This window comes from Gymnoscopelus microlampas, assembly GCF_963454915.1.
Source record: "Gymnoscopelus microlampas genome assembly, chromosome: 9".
Taxonomy (NCBI): domain Eukaryota; kingdom Metazoa; phylum Chordata; class Actinopteri; order Myctophiformes; family Myctophidae; genus Gymnoscopelus; species Gymnoscopelus microlampas.
This window is the reverse complement of record NC_139946.1, coordinates 45,409,417-45,424,070: the sequence shown is the minus strand read 5'-3', so window position 1 is coordinate 45,424,070 and position 14,654 is coordinate 45,409,417. Positions and strand designations below refer to the sequence as shown.

General features: G+C 41.2%; 1 protein-coding gene across 1 annotated transcript; it reads right to left on the bottom strand.

Annotated features, from left to right (window-relative positions):
- Positions 1-7,237: 7,237 nt before the first annotated feature.
- On the bottom strand, positions 7,238-14,637 carry kng1 (kininogen 1; the record flags this gene model as incomplete). Its single annotated transcript, XM_084066133.1, has 8 exons — positions 14,537-14,637; positions 13,788-13,931; positions 12,835-12,951; positions 11,964-12,039; positions 9,765-9,934; positions 8,904-9,014; positions 8,361-8,459; positions 7,238-7,573 (listed from the first exon to the last, which is right to left on the bottom strand). The coding sequence occupies exons 1-8, from the start codon at positions 14,600-14,602 to the stop codon at positions 7,238-7,240; spliced, it is 1,119 nt and encodes a 372-aa protein (XP_083922259.1). The 5' UTR covers positions 14,603-14,637.
- Between the last annotated feature and the right edge of the window lie 17 nt (positions 14,638-14,654).

Here is a 14,654-nt window from a genome sequence, read left to right as displayed (position 1 = left end):
ATGTTTTGTCTTTTAGCTCATTAAGACCGGGAACGCATCTGTGTCATTTTAGATTTCTTTGGGCTATTCAAAAATAAAATAACAATCTTAAAAATGTGTGCAAATCTTTTAAAGCGAACATTTGTAACTCAAATCTTTGCTTCTGGGGGGTCCCCCTGGAACAAAAATATTTTACAAATGTTCGCTTTTAAAAAATATATATATTCAAAGATTTGCACGAGCTTGTAGATCAGCTATTTTTTGATATCCCCCAACAAATGCGTTCCCGGTCTTAATGGGTTAAGCAATTACAGTAGAGTAAGCATAGGCGGCGGGTGAGCTTGACAATTGGGAAGGCTGGGGATCGGCCGCGCGCGAAGCGGCCGAAATCCGCGCACGCGTTTCTGGTTGGATTCTGTTAGTTTCTGTTGGGTTTTTGGTTACTTTATTTCGGTTATAGGGTTAGGGTTAGGGTTAGATTAGGGTTAGGTTTTTTAATTCATATTTTTGCCTGATTTTACTGATTTATTATTAATTCCCAGAATTTCCCAGCATAACATTTGGGAAGGCTTAGCCTACCCTAGCCTTCATTACCCGCCGCCTATGAGAGTAAGTAAGGATTAAATCAAATAGATGATACTCTCCTGAAGTAAATGTGTGGGACTGTCGGCATGGATAAGATGCCTTTACTTTGTGTGCTGCACATTGACCATACTCGCATAGCAGCCATTTATGCTCTTTCGTCAAAAAAGAGCCACGACATGGTCAATAGAGCCAAGACATGTGAATGTTCATATACGTAGCTATATGAAAACTGTGAAACCTCATGGGGGGGGGCTGTCGTTGCCGTTGGGCAGAAACTTCGTATATCCAGACTTTTTTCCCCCCCTCCCCCGTAAATTAATGCCCTACCACGTCATACTACAGTGTCACGGCCCGGAACCGGGCAACTAGGCTGACAGCGCGTCGCGGGTTCGAGTCCCGATCCCGCGACAGCCTTTGCTGCGTGTCACTCCCCATCTCTCTCTCCCCATTTCCTGTCAGCCTACTAACTGTCCCGTCGATAATAAAGGTATAAAAAGCCCCCCCAAAAAATACACAAAGGCTCAAAACGCGTTGCACTCCTGAAAAGTAACAGTTTTAGACATAGTGAGGTTTCCACTCGACAGCAAGGATATTATTTATGGCAGTATTATTGAGTACAGCAAGAACCCCGGCTTCACTGAGAACGTGGTCCTCAGGAGCATTGTACTCCCTTATGTATGTGTCTGAGAGTGCAATTACTTTTTTATTGTCAAATGCAGTGTTCTTTTTTAAAGAACCGTGATCCCATCCACTTTGCCATTATTACGTACAGTACTGTGAACAGCCGATGCTGAGGTCACGCAGTATAAGTAATTTCAGTTACAGACCTTTTTAACCACTTAAAGGGCAAGGCCACTTTGGTAGAGGTTTGTGTTGTGTAGTTAACTTGCCATGATGTAACTCAAAGGTGGACAAGAAACCAAAAATAATTGCTCCAGTGATTAGAAATTCATCATTCAAAATATGCTCCTCATTGACATACATTGTACGGTGAAACAGCTCTCAAAGTCACTATTTTAGCACATCTACGAATGCAAACAAAGTTGATTCAGACAATATGAGAACATCACCAAACCTGTTTTCTTTTGGGTTTTTTTATAAAAATGTTAACTTCCTGTTGATTTTGCCATTTGTATTAGGAAGAAAACCCCGACTGGATAGTTAGTTAACATTTTTATTTGAAAAAAAATACAGTACTGGGTTTGGTGATGTTCTATATTGTCTGAATCAGCTTTGTTTGCGTTCGATTATGTCCTAAAAGAGTGACTTGGAGAGCTGTTTTACCATACAATGTAATTCAATGAGGAGCATATTTTTAATTATCAATTTCTAATCGATGGAGCAATTATTTTTGATTTCTTGCCCACCTTTGGAGTTACATCATGGCAAGGTAACTACACAACCCAAACCTCTACCAAAGTGGTCTTGCCCTTTAACTGAGAATGTGGTCCTCATGAGCACTATACTCCCTTATGTATGTGTCTGAGAGTGCAATTACTTTTTTATTGTCAAATGCAGTGTTATTTTTTTTATTATAAGAACCGTGATCCCATCCACTTTGCCATTATTACGTACAGTACTGTGAACAGCCGATGCTGAGGTCACGTTATGCAGTATAAGTCATTTCAGTTACAGACCTTTTTAACCACTTAAAACCCCCATATGGTTGAGCGTAGTCCCTCAGGGCTCTATACTAGTGTCTTTTCTGTTTTCTGTTATTGTGGGGAAAGCTTTCACTGAAAATAGCAGATATAGAAGCTCACAACGCGTCGCAGCGCAATAGGCTCTATGCACAGCAGCCATATTGTGAAGAAATTCATAGGATGTTGCCAATGATACAAATGAAGGCTCTGTTCCATTCTTGGTCAAACAGAGTCAGGGTGCTGATGTTGGCTCACTGGAAACACTCTGCAACACCAGTGGGTCTAAAATTGGGGTTCAGGGACCCTCATGGTTCCTTGAGGGGGTTCCATATGGCCTCTTACGGGTGTGTAACTCTGAGAGTGTACAAATGGAACCAAATGGACCATTTGTACACTCTCAGAGTTATGGTGGTCGTGGAAATTAAAAAGTGTGAGAACCACTGTGCTACTCTAAATGGAACAGAGCCTTCATTAGTATCATTGGTAACACCTGTGAAGGAAGTGATAATATGGCTGCTGTGCATAGAGCCTATTTTCTTGCGAAAGATTTCCCCACAATACGGACGCTGGGGGTTTAAGTGGTCAAAGTGGTAGCTCCTGTTCATTAATAGGGGTTTGCACTTTTAATTTCTAGTTCTCAAGGCCTTCTTGTCCGAAGTGACACAATGGGAAGAGCGTTAGCCTAGCCTAGCCTAGCGTGCATGTTTTCTCAAGCAGCATAATAACCAGTATGTATTGAAGCAGAAAAAGTACAGTTACACAGTCTCTTACCTCTTTTTTAGGCCTTCTTGTATCATCGTTATAGCCTTATTCATTTGATGAACACCCTTCTTACCCATGGATTGTTCAATTAGGTTTTGTGTGTATGTACTATAATATAATGTCAGTGGTTCTCAACTTCTTCTGGATCAGGGCCCCACGTGAAAATCAGAGCATGTTTATTTTATTTAAATCTTATGGCGTGGATCAATGGAAGTAACGTGGTATAATTTAAGTTGCTATTTATTGTAATCACAATGAAAACGCATTTTTTTCAAGGTTTTTCAAGAAAAATGTATTTTTGTCCCCCCTTTTATTTTTTTACAAACTATTGTTGTCATTAGAATCGTAGTGTTTGCCAATTAGTTGGGGGCCCACTTGCAATACCTTCGTGGCTCGCCAGTGGGCCCCAGCCCACAGGTTGAGAATTGCTGTTTGTGTTTGGGTGTGTGTGTGTGTGTGTGTGTGTGCGCATGTGCGCGTGCGTGCGTGCGTACGTGTGTTGTCGTTGGTCTTTCTGTGCAGGTTGCAGAGCGTAGGGGGCAGGTCCCACTGAACTCCACACATGTGTGTGTCTGAGCCCATGTGTCTGTGTGTGATGACTGTCTCTAAATGTTTTGTAAAACTTTTCCACTCGCTGGTCTGTCGCCAGAGAAGAAGAAAAATGAAAAAAAAAGATACTGAACTTTTTCCATCATTTGTAAGAGAGAGGAAAAAAAGAGGAAACGTCTTTTTTTCATACTGTACTTAAGTTGTAAATGTATTACTTGAAATATGCCATGAATGTCAGTTATATGTTGTCAGTTTCAAGATGATATGGGGAATATTTTGTGTGTGCGTGTGCGAGTGCGTGTGTGTGTGTGTGTGTGTAGTGCTGTATATAAGCACTGAATGATGGAGCATGGTATTGGATGCCAATAGTGAATGTTGTTGACGTCAGAGGACATTTCAGGGAGGTATACGGCAGTAAAAAGATTTATTGAGCTAATCAAGGACCAAAGTTGGCATTGAAGCCAAATTTACCAGATGAGAAGTTGGTCAAAGGCTCTAATTTGTGTAAGTTTGATTTTAATCGATTTGGTCAAAAACGTTGACGTTGGTCAATTACGGAACCCCATACAAATGTTCATCATTTATGGGGATTGAAAAACGTGCCATGGTTACATGTTCCGGAGTGCAGGCTTAGATTTAAAAGGTGCCTGTGTCATCAACTTGAATTAATCAAATTTCTATTGAAAATCTAAACGCGGGAAATCTGCAATAAGTCTTGCCGGTGTTTCTCCTCCCTCAATTGAAGGCCTCTGCCATTTGGTGTTCATCGTTTTTGTCCCAAGTCCCAATAAACTATCAGAAGACTGTCAGAAAGGCTCAGCATATTCCGAAGAAACAACACATGAAACACCAGAGATGCACGATATTGAAATTGTGGCCGATATCCGATATTATGCAGGGTCAAATCGGGCGATACCGATATAATACATTATTATATATTATATTTATATTGAGCTCATTGTTGAACTTTTTTGTTTTAATTTTCAAAGCCATTAACAGTCACATTATTATTGCGTCAATACTGGTGAAATATTGGTAGATATTGGTGAAATATCGGTCAATATCGGTGAAAGAAATTCGGCCTATATCTGTGAAAAAACATTGGAATTCTTTTGGTATCAGTTTTTAATGACATATCGTCCGAAATCGATATGATACAGATAATATTGTGCATCACTATAAAACACCATGTCCATATTAACAAACCTTCTCATCACAGGATGGGAAAAGCCACACGTTATATTTGTCATTATTAATTGACAGACTATAGGCTGTAATTGGCAGCCTGCATGTGACAGTCTGTAGGCTACAGTATAGTGCATCAAAAACAGACGGGTCCCTAGTGAATGTTATCACAGGTGGTATACAGCTCGTATAAAGGGGGATGTGCCCAGGTACAGAATATTGAGGACAATAGAGACGAGATACACACAGTAGAAAGTGAACTCGAAAGCAGTGGTTCTCAACCTTTTCAGGCCGCAAGCCCCAAAATAATCATATTTGAACGGGGGGCAAAATAATCATATTCCCCCCACCCTGATTCCACAGATAAATATTGTGAAAATAGCCGATCTACAAGCTCACAACGCCTCGCAATGCGAGGCATTGTGAGGCGTTGTAGATCGGCTATTTTCTTTGTTTTCTTTGTCAAAAAAAATCACGTGGGGACCCCCCTAGGGGTCCTGACCCACAGGTTGAGAACCACTGCTCTAAAGTAACAGGATTTTACTGAAACTTGCCACTCTTCACCCGCAAAGAGAAGGCTAGCCAACAAAACACACATCTTTGTTTGACTAAACACAGTCTTCCACTGATTTGATTTGCTCTTCTGCAGTGCTACTGCCGCAGAACCACAGTACATATCATTAATATCCTTCCATAGTTGCCATTCTGTCATATACACAGTACTGTAACCATAATCTACTACTATGAATGTACAATAGGGCCAGCAGCATATTTCACTATACGCCAACCTGCATGAGTTTGGATCAAGATAATGCATATTCCTCTTACTGTAACCTTTCTTTATTTTTTTACATCTGCTAAGCAGCCATACAGTATGAATGTTTATTAATTAATGCCTTACGTTTGCTCACCTGTAATAACAGTTGCAGGAGAACTCACTCCAAACCCACAATAACCTGTTTGGTTGTGTTTTTATTCATAATGTACATTGTTTCATTTGGCACCTTTTTGTTACAAAGTAAAGCTTTGTACCCTTGGTTCACTGACAGACTTACTGATAGTTACCTGAGTGTTTTGTGAAGATGTACAAATAAAACTCAGTTAAACATTCACCACGCTTGTGTTTGCGCTGACCCTGTGCCCCCATGCCTCAGACAAACACACGGCCCACAGTCTGAAAATCATTTTATTTACTACCGCAATGTTGAAACGACGGGACACATTTTACAATAATGTAATGAGCTGTTAACTCCTTTGTGTCAAATAGATAATGGATTTAGCCTGGGTGTTAGTGGAGGAAACAAAGACCAGTGGTGGAAAGTAACTAAGTACATTTACTTAATACTGTACTTAAGTTTTTCCAATACTTATACTTCTACTCCACTACATCTCGGATCCAAATATTGTACTTTTTCTTTTGAAAACTTTATAGTGACTTTGTAGATTTTGATTATTATTACTAAACATACATTAACCACTTCAGCTCTGCATACTCTCCAATACTTTTGTACTTTTACTCAAGTCAATTTTGAATTCCGGACTTTTACTTGTAACGGAGTATTTCTACTTTTTCCACCACTGACAAAGACAAGATTAGACCAATGAATTTCTCACTCATAATTGTAATGGTTTGCTCTTTGTGCAGCTATTTGTGGGTCATTTTGTGCAAGAGAGCTCTGTTTAACAAAAAAACGACAATGAAACAATTCTGCACATGTTGACTTGATCACATCCCACAGCTCTTCATTAATCATTAGCTTGATCTCAGAAGCAGGAACATCTGATTTCTAGCCTTCTTTGACACATGTGTATATATAAAAAAGTTTAGCCAACCAGGAACATATCTAAAGGAAACAAAACAATGTAATGTATGTACATATATTTGTTTATTTCAGTTTAAATCAAACAGGGCTCTAGGAGTATGGTTGTCTGGGTATTATTATCTGTTGCATGTCAAAGGTTGGATCAATTGTTTTCCTGGAAAATGTTGCTATTTGGGTTTTTAGTAACAAACGATGTTAGTACCTAAAATATCATAATTGTAATTTTGTGTGAAGCTTCTGTGAATTATTGTCACATCCGTACAGTTCTCACTATCTAAAATGGAATATGCTACACTAGCATGCTATTATCTACGAGCTTGTAGACCTGCTATTTTCGAAAAATCTTTAACATTTTGTGCAAATCTTTGAATATATGTATTTTTTAAGCGAACATTGCAACTCAAATCTTTGCCTCTGGTCTGGAGGTCCCTGGAACAAAATATTTTACAAATGTTCGCTTTAAAAAATAGATATTCAAAGATTTGGACACATTTTTCACAATGTTTTTTTTAAATAGCAGATCTGCTATGAGCTTGTAGATCTGCTATTTTTTAATCGCCAAAGAAATCTTAAAATGACAAATTTGAAAAAGGGGTGTACATCTTGTTTAGTAGATCGGCCTGGAAATTCTGTGGTTTTGACGAAAAAATATATACGTATATAGAAAATAAGGTGGGGTTCCCTATAAAGAACAACCACCACCACATTGCTCTATCCCAGCAGGTCCAGATCACTGAAGGCCCCTTGTACAGTGGGGGCTGGCTCCGCGGCCGTAGTAGCTGCTGCGCTGGGCTGCACCGGGCTGAAGACTTTCCAGGGCTTGGAGGGGCAGTGGAACGGGGTATCGGGGACATCTGCAGCTCCGGTGGGCTTGGGGGCTGCGTCTGAGGCCGCGTCCTCCTCAGAGGACTCCTTGACAGAAGGAGCAGGGGCGGAGGGGAGGGAAGGAGAGGCTTTCGTTGGGTCGGCATCAGAGGGGACTTCGGCGAAGTCGACGACGTTCCTGAGGGGAGACCAGCCCGGGGGACGGCGCCTGGAAAAGGTTTGCTAAGAGCAGGAAATGAGAAACATTACTTGTGGAAATGTTAGACCGACATGGCGCTCGGACACATGATAGTTTTATACAACTAGATTCTGACAAGTCCCGGAAAAGACGTGCTGTGATTGGCCAGTAGTCACTTTGAGTGGCATTTGGGGCAAACGCTCTCCCCAAAACATGATTAATGATTCTGTGCCAATCGGTACATAACTCGGACGCCGCTGAGTCGGCTCAAGCGAACTTCGCAGCGTTCGGCACAGCGACCCACTCACTTTAGCTCGCTTGGCGGTGCCTCTCGTGGCTCAAGTTCGCTTGAGACGGCGCGCCTCCGTCGTGGTCCAAAACTATACTTTATCGGCAAAGAAATGTGTCTGCGTTTGTCGGAAAAAGAGTGCCGGTAGCGGGATTTGATCACGGGGGTTAGGGTTGTCAGTCCAATGCTAGATTTACATCCCAGTACAGTAGTTCATTCAAAAGATGTGTTTGATTCCCTGGCCTGGATTAGTCTTCTGTGACTCCAAGAGTCTTGATAAATGACAGTTTCTTCACTTTAAGAATTTAAATAACACTCAAGTTTAATTAACACTTCAAAAGCCTTTATCATTTTTTTTAAAACAATGTCTGTTGGTAAGTGTTCAGCTGGTTTTGTAATCTGTCTAATCTATACAGCATTTTTGATTTGTAGCTATTTTATAACTAGGGAAAAAGCCTAATCTCTATACAACTACAACCTGGCATAGTTTCCCAAATGAAACATTGGCATTTGTGTGAGATTTTGTGTGAAGCGGGTCTTACAAAGTCAAGGATTGGGCCTGGTCCGCACTCTATGTTGGCCTCTGGAACCTCATGTCTCCATGGCGCTACGTCCACTGTGGAATTACAGTTAGCCAGCTCCTACACACACACACGCACACGCACACATCACAGAACCATTGTACTATAAGTAGGCATATAACGATTTAACTTAAATAGATTAAAGTCGATTCAAACTGGTGACAATTTTAATCGATTTAACAAAAATGTATGAAATAGTTTTCAGTCATTCGCTACTGTATTGAAAAGAGGATAAGAGAAAACACAGTATTGTAAAAAATAGAAAATAAAAAGAGAAGAAAATAATCTCTTGCAAAATACGAGAAATAACAAAAAAAGATTTTTCTGTCATTTGTCTGGAAAATAATTTTGTGTTTAAAAAATCGTGAAAAATCGTATCGTGAACCTAGTATCGTGATTCGAATCATATCGTGAGTTGAGTGAATTGTTACATGCCTAACTATAAGTGTCAAATGAACGAAGTGCGAGAGGTGTGTGTTGTTTATTTTTTTTGCTCAGGCTTACCACATCATCTTTATTGGGGACACAGAGTTCATTAACGTCTTTGTGTTCAGACTTGGGACATGTGCTCTTCCTCATATCGAAGGTCAGCTTGTACCTGAAACCAGCCACCACCTGAAAGGACAGAGACACACAGGCAGGTAGAGAGAATGTAAAGAAAGTGGATCTCAAAGTGGATTCTATGGACTCTCTGGGTTCCTTTAGGGGGGGTCTAAATTGACCCTTACAGGTCTGTAACTCTGACAGTGTACAAATGGAACCAAATGGACCCTAACGGGTCCATTTGGTTCCATTTGTACACTGTCAGAGTTAAGGAGAGACCTTGAAATTTTAAGGTTTGAGAAACCATTGATATAGAAATCTCCCATCAATGCCCAGATAGTGTGCTGAAACGGTCACCATGGGTCCTGATGTTGGTGTGCCAGCAATATTCAACTGACAATAATTATGCAAGTTAGACTCATGATATTATACAATTACGTCCCTCTTCAGCTTTATTTGGAGTACTACATAGGCTGCACAAACCCCAAAATAAAATAGTGATATGAAATACAATACAAGCCAGTGGTGGGTTGTCCCTTTTCATTAGACCCACATTTGTTGTTAGTTAACATTGCCGTGTGTCAACACATCATTGCATCGCCGATACATCAACGCTTACTGCCTTCAAACTAGCCGTCTCTGTACCACCTCTTTGGTACTAACGGCACACTGCTACTACCGGCCCCACTTGTTTTTGTCAATATTATTATTCCTTAGGGTTAGGATTATTATTTCCCTGTATCAACTATTTCCTTTTCCTTCTTCATCCTCCTCTTATCCTTTTCTTTCCCTTCTGGCCTCTCTCTCTCTCCCAGTCCTTACCTGTCTCGTGGCGAAGGCCAGTTCGTTGAGCATGAACAGGTGCGTGGAATCGGAAATAGAGTTGTACTTTGAGATGGAGACAGATAGAGGAACTTTGAGGTCCTCAGACTCCACATGGATCTCTGTGGGACAGCCGAGACAGCTAGAACGTTTTGGGATTATGACATGATCTGGAGGGAGTGGAAAGGTTGAATGGGGAGAGGAAGAGATAGTGAGAAGAAGAAGGAGAACATTAGTTAGCTACTTAGCTCTAAAGGGTCTTTGGTCACAACCGTTGTTGAACCGTAGTTGTTCAAAAGCTGCTTCGACAGGGGGTGTCTGGGTCACTTAGAGGTTTTTTGAATACAAGCTTATTTGCTTTTGTAGAATGCTTGGGATAAGCGAACAAATATACAGTACAGGATATTTTTATTTTGTCTCTTGTGTTAGAATATTTGTTTAAACATAATGCGTGCACGCATAGGGGCATACACACACACACACACACACACACACACACACACACACACACACACACACACACACACACACACACACACACACACACACACACACACACACACACACAAACAAAATCATTCATTTAATACATTTAATATTTGTATTTTCCCCCTATATTTTAAAGTTTAGCTAAATATAGTATTTCAACACCATGCACTCTTCCAAAAAGAAACCTCCTGACCTTCCTCAGCAAAAGCCAAACACATGCACACTCTGTTAATATCATTTGAACTGTTAACCCTAAACCTAAACCTTTTTTGAAAACGGGACAGACAACACCGTCCATGTTCGGCCCATTACTTACAATGAAAGGATTATCCGCACTCTCTTCAGTTAATATCTTAATTTATTTTCTTAGATTAGATTCACAGCAGCAGCAGTCTATCTAAGAGAAACGGACACGTTTCGGCACGTCGGCCTTCCTCAGCGTTTTGAAACGCTGAGAAATTACAAGAGACTATTCTTCAAGACTCCCCCTGAGTAGAGCACGCCTTCTCCTGGCGGTATTATCCGGTAGGAGAATTGTCCTCAGCCCATTACTTGGACATCAAGTGAGCATTAAATAGAGTCTGTAATAAAACAGCCTTTGAAGGTTGGATGAGTTCATGTTGTGATAGTGTTGGTAATATGACACAATCCAATGCCCCTTCGCCCACCACTGTACTTTTTTGTCAATGAGTCACTGTTTTCTTAAAGAGAAATATATGTTTAAACACTTTTCTACACGCTTTGCATTCCCATGAGTCACGGTATTGACACAAGTAAACAAACAGGATGTGGTCAGACTCCGAACAAACAGGGTTTGATTTTATGGGGGCGGGGCCAATAATTTGACCGGTAGGCACCGGTAGAACCATCCCTTTAAGTCCACTGAAATAATTAATTGCAATTAAGGGTAAAGGACAATTTTGTATTTAATACGTAGTATAAATATCAGTGAAGTAATTCAACTATTGGACTCCTGTGTCAAAAGTCAAGAAGACAACAAAAGAGTGTGTGTGTGTGTGTGTGTGTGTGTGTGTGTGTGTGTGTGTGTGTGTGTGTGTGTGTGTGTGTGTGTGTGTGTGTGTGTGTGTGTGTGTGTGTGTGTGTGTGTGTGTGTGTGTGTGTGTGTGTGTACTGTACAGTAGACCGAAACACGCAGTTTGAGCTGCTTTCTATGTGCTCTGTTCTGTCTAAAATGTATTTAGATTAAGGAAACACAGAGAACCGACGGCAGGCGTGTCTAGTAGGGTTATGATGCCATAGCATGGGAGAATGACCGCCGTTCAGAGTATGGGAAGTACTCCCCATTGGCTTAAAGCAGTGGTTGTCAAACTTTTTCATGTCAAGGACCCCCAAACTGACACTTATTACAGCTCTAGCAGTGATTCTCAACCATTTTAATTTCAAGGACCCCCAGTTTGACATGCATTAGGCTACGGACCCCCATTTAATGGCATTTCTATCTCTGGGACCCCAATTTATATTGTAAAATCAATGTTAATTTAACTCTCAGAGTTACAGACCCATAAGGGTCCATTTGGTTCCTAACTTTCATTTAGCTGGGGACCCCCTGGAACTACCTCAAGGACCCCTGGGGGTCCCCGGACCCCACTTTGAGAACCAATGTGTTAGTTGACCAGCACGCTCTTCGAGCAAGCTGGAAAAAAAGGTAGCTAGGGAACCACAGATGTATTGACCTGTCTGAACACTTACCTAGCTTGCACTCCACCCCTTTGGTCTCTATGTCGGCCCCTGTCACGTACACTATGGCACTGCATTGCCTGGGCTCCTGTTTGAACAATGCATAAGAGAGCAGTAGGGCTGTCACGATAGCAAATTTAAGTTGATGATTAATTGTCAGTCAAATAATTGCGATTAACAATTTAATTGTGTGTTTGGCGTTGAACACTTGGAACATATGAAGCCTTTTAGGCTTCGTAATCAAACATTCCACAGGGCAGATATGACAAATAACTCAGACCCGAAAGACGTTATTGACATATTTAATCATTTTATACATATATATACATATATACTTATACAAATAGCAGAAATAGCTGATCTACAAGCTGATCTACAAGCCTACAAGCTTACAACGCGTCACAAAATATAAAAAAAGCAGAAATAGCATTTAATATTTCAAAATGTGTGAAACTTTTTCAACATGAAAATGGTTATGACGATTATGCAAAAATAATTAATTATCTCAAATAATTGCGATTAGACGATTATGTAATAATTGCGACAGGGCTAGTGGAGAGCAGAGGACAGTCAGAGACTTAGATAGCTATTAGCTAGGTCCTTGGTTCTCAAAGTGGGGTCCGGGGACCCCCAGGGGTACTTGAGGGGGTTCCAGGGGGTACCCAGCAAATGTGTAAATATAGCATCAGAATAATTTTAACCTTTTATATTTTGGCTATTCAAAAATAGCAGATATACAAGCTCATAGCGCGGCACCGAGTGCCGCGCTATACATATCATTTTGGGGGTCCTTGACATGAAAAAGTTAGAGAACCACTGAGCTAGGTAACTAGATGCATATTATTATTAGTAGTAGTGTTATTATTATCATTATGAGCAGTACCTTGGGGCCGCTAGGCAGATAGTCACACTCTGACCAGGGCTTGTCCTCCTTTACTGGACAGTCACTTCTCCTGCTGCTGAACTGGATGGAATACACAGAGCTGGAACCATTCTCTGACTGGAGAGAGGGAGAAAGAGTGAGAGAAGGAGGGAGGAGAGAGAGGGAGAAAGAGTGAGAGAAGGAGGGAGTAGAGAGAGGGAGAAAGAGTGAGAGAAGGAGGGAGGAGAGAGGGAGAAAGAGTGAGGGAAGGAGGGAGGGAGCAAGAGTGAGGGAAGGAGGGAGGAGAGAGTGAGAAAGATGAGAGACACGCACACACGCACGCACGCGCGTGTGCGCACACACACACACACACACACACACACACACACACAGTGGTGGAAATAGTACAATATTGGCATCAAAACATACTTAAAGTACCATTTCATAAGTTTTAAAATGTGTAAAAGCTCACAACACGCGTTGTGAGCTTGTAGATCGGCTATTGTCAAATAGCCTAAGTTGATATAGGGCTGAAGAGGTTAAAGCATGTTTTGTACTAGTGCCAGTAGTTCTCAACCCAGTAACTAGTAACTCAAATTGTCACATGATTGTAATGGACTAAAGGTACAATATTTGCCTCTGAGATGTAGTGGAGTAGAAGTAAAAGTCGAAATCGAAAATGTAAAATACTCCAAAATACTCCAAATACAAATACTTGAGTACATGTACTTAGTTACTTTCTACCACTGCGCACACACACACACACACACACACACACACACACACACACACACACACACACGCACACACGCACACACTCGCACACATGCGCACAGTGCACTTGAGGACAAAGTATCTACTTATGAGTATCTAATATCCCCTTATTCCTAATGCAAATCTCCTTGTTTATTTGTCTTTTCTCCGTTAACATGTTTTTGTTTCTGTTCATGTGTGTTTGTGTGTGTCTTGTTTACCTTGGTAGCAGACAGTATCTGGTAGGGTGCCAGCTTGTTGCCAGATTGTAACTGCTTGTTGAATGTTGTCAGAGCGTCGCTCACTGCCATTCCTACTGCAGGGTCATCACAGAACACCAGCTCCCCCGGTGGGACCTCGGCATCCTTCTCCCCATGAGAACCATTACCCAAACAGAAGAGGAGAATCAGGACACATACGCAAAGGGAAATATAGACTATCCATTGAAAAAAGACAGATAAAGCCCTGCATTACTGACATGATAGTCACTGTATACCACTGTGGGGTCAAATAAGGCTTGTCGGGGGTCAACTCAATACATTTTTAAATAAGTGACTCAAAGGTAAATGTCCGGTGGTTCTCAACCTGTGGGTCGCGACCCCCTGGGGGGGTCCCCAGATGACAATTTAAGGACTTTTAAGACTTGTTTTAAAACAAAAAATAAATACATCGAAAACCAAATGTCAAATAATATAAGAAAGAGGCAGAAATTGTGAAAACAGCAGATATACAAGCTCAAAACGCCTCGCAACGCGAGGCGTTGTGAGCTTGTAGATCTGCTTTTTTCACAATATTTATCTGTGGGAACTCAGTCAACTAAATTATAATGCCACAACTCTTGGTTCCCCAGTTCAAATTATGATTATTTTGTGGGGTCGCTGCCTGAAAAGGTTGAGAACCCCTGGCATAGTGAACTTAGTCCATACTAGATATAAGAGAGACAGGCTTGTTTTGTTTTGTTTCTCCATACCTGTCCCAGGACCCAGCCATGGAGATACAGGAGTCCCAACACACACAGGCCCGCTCCACGCCTCATTGTCCAAAAATGCTCCTGGCTGCTCTGGGCTGCTGGTACAGACACATGGAAG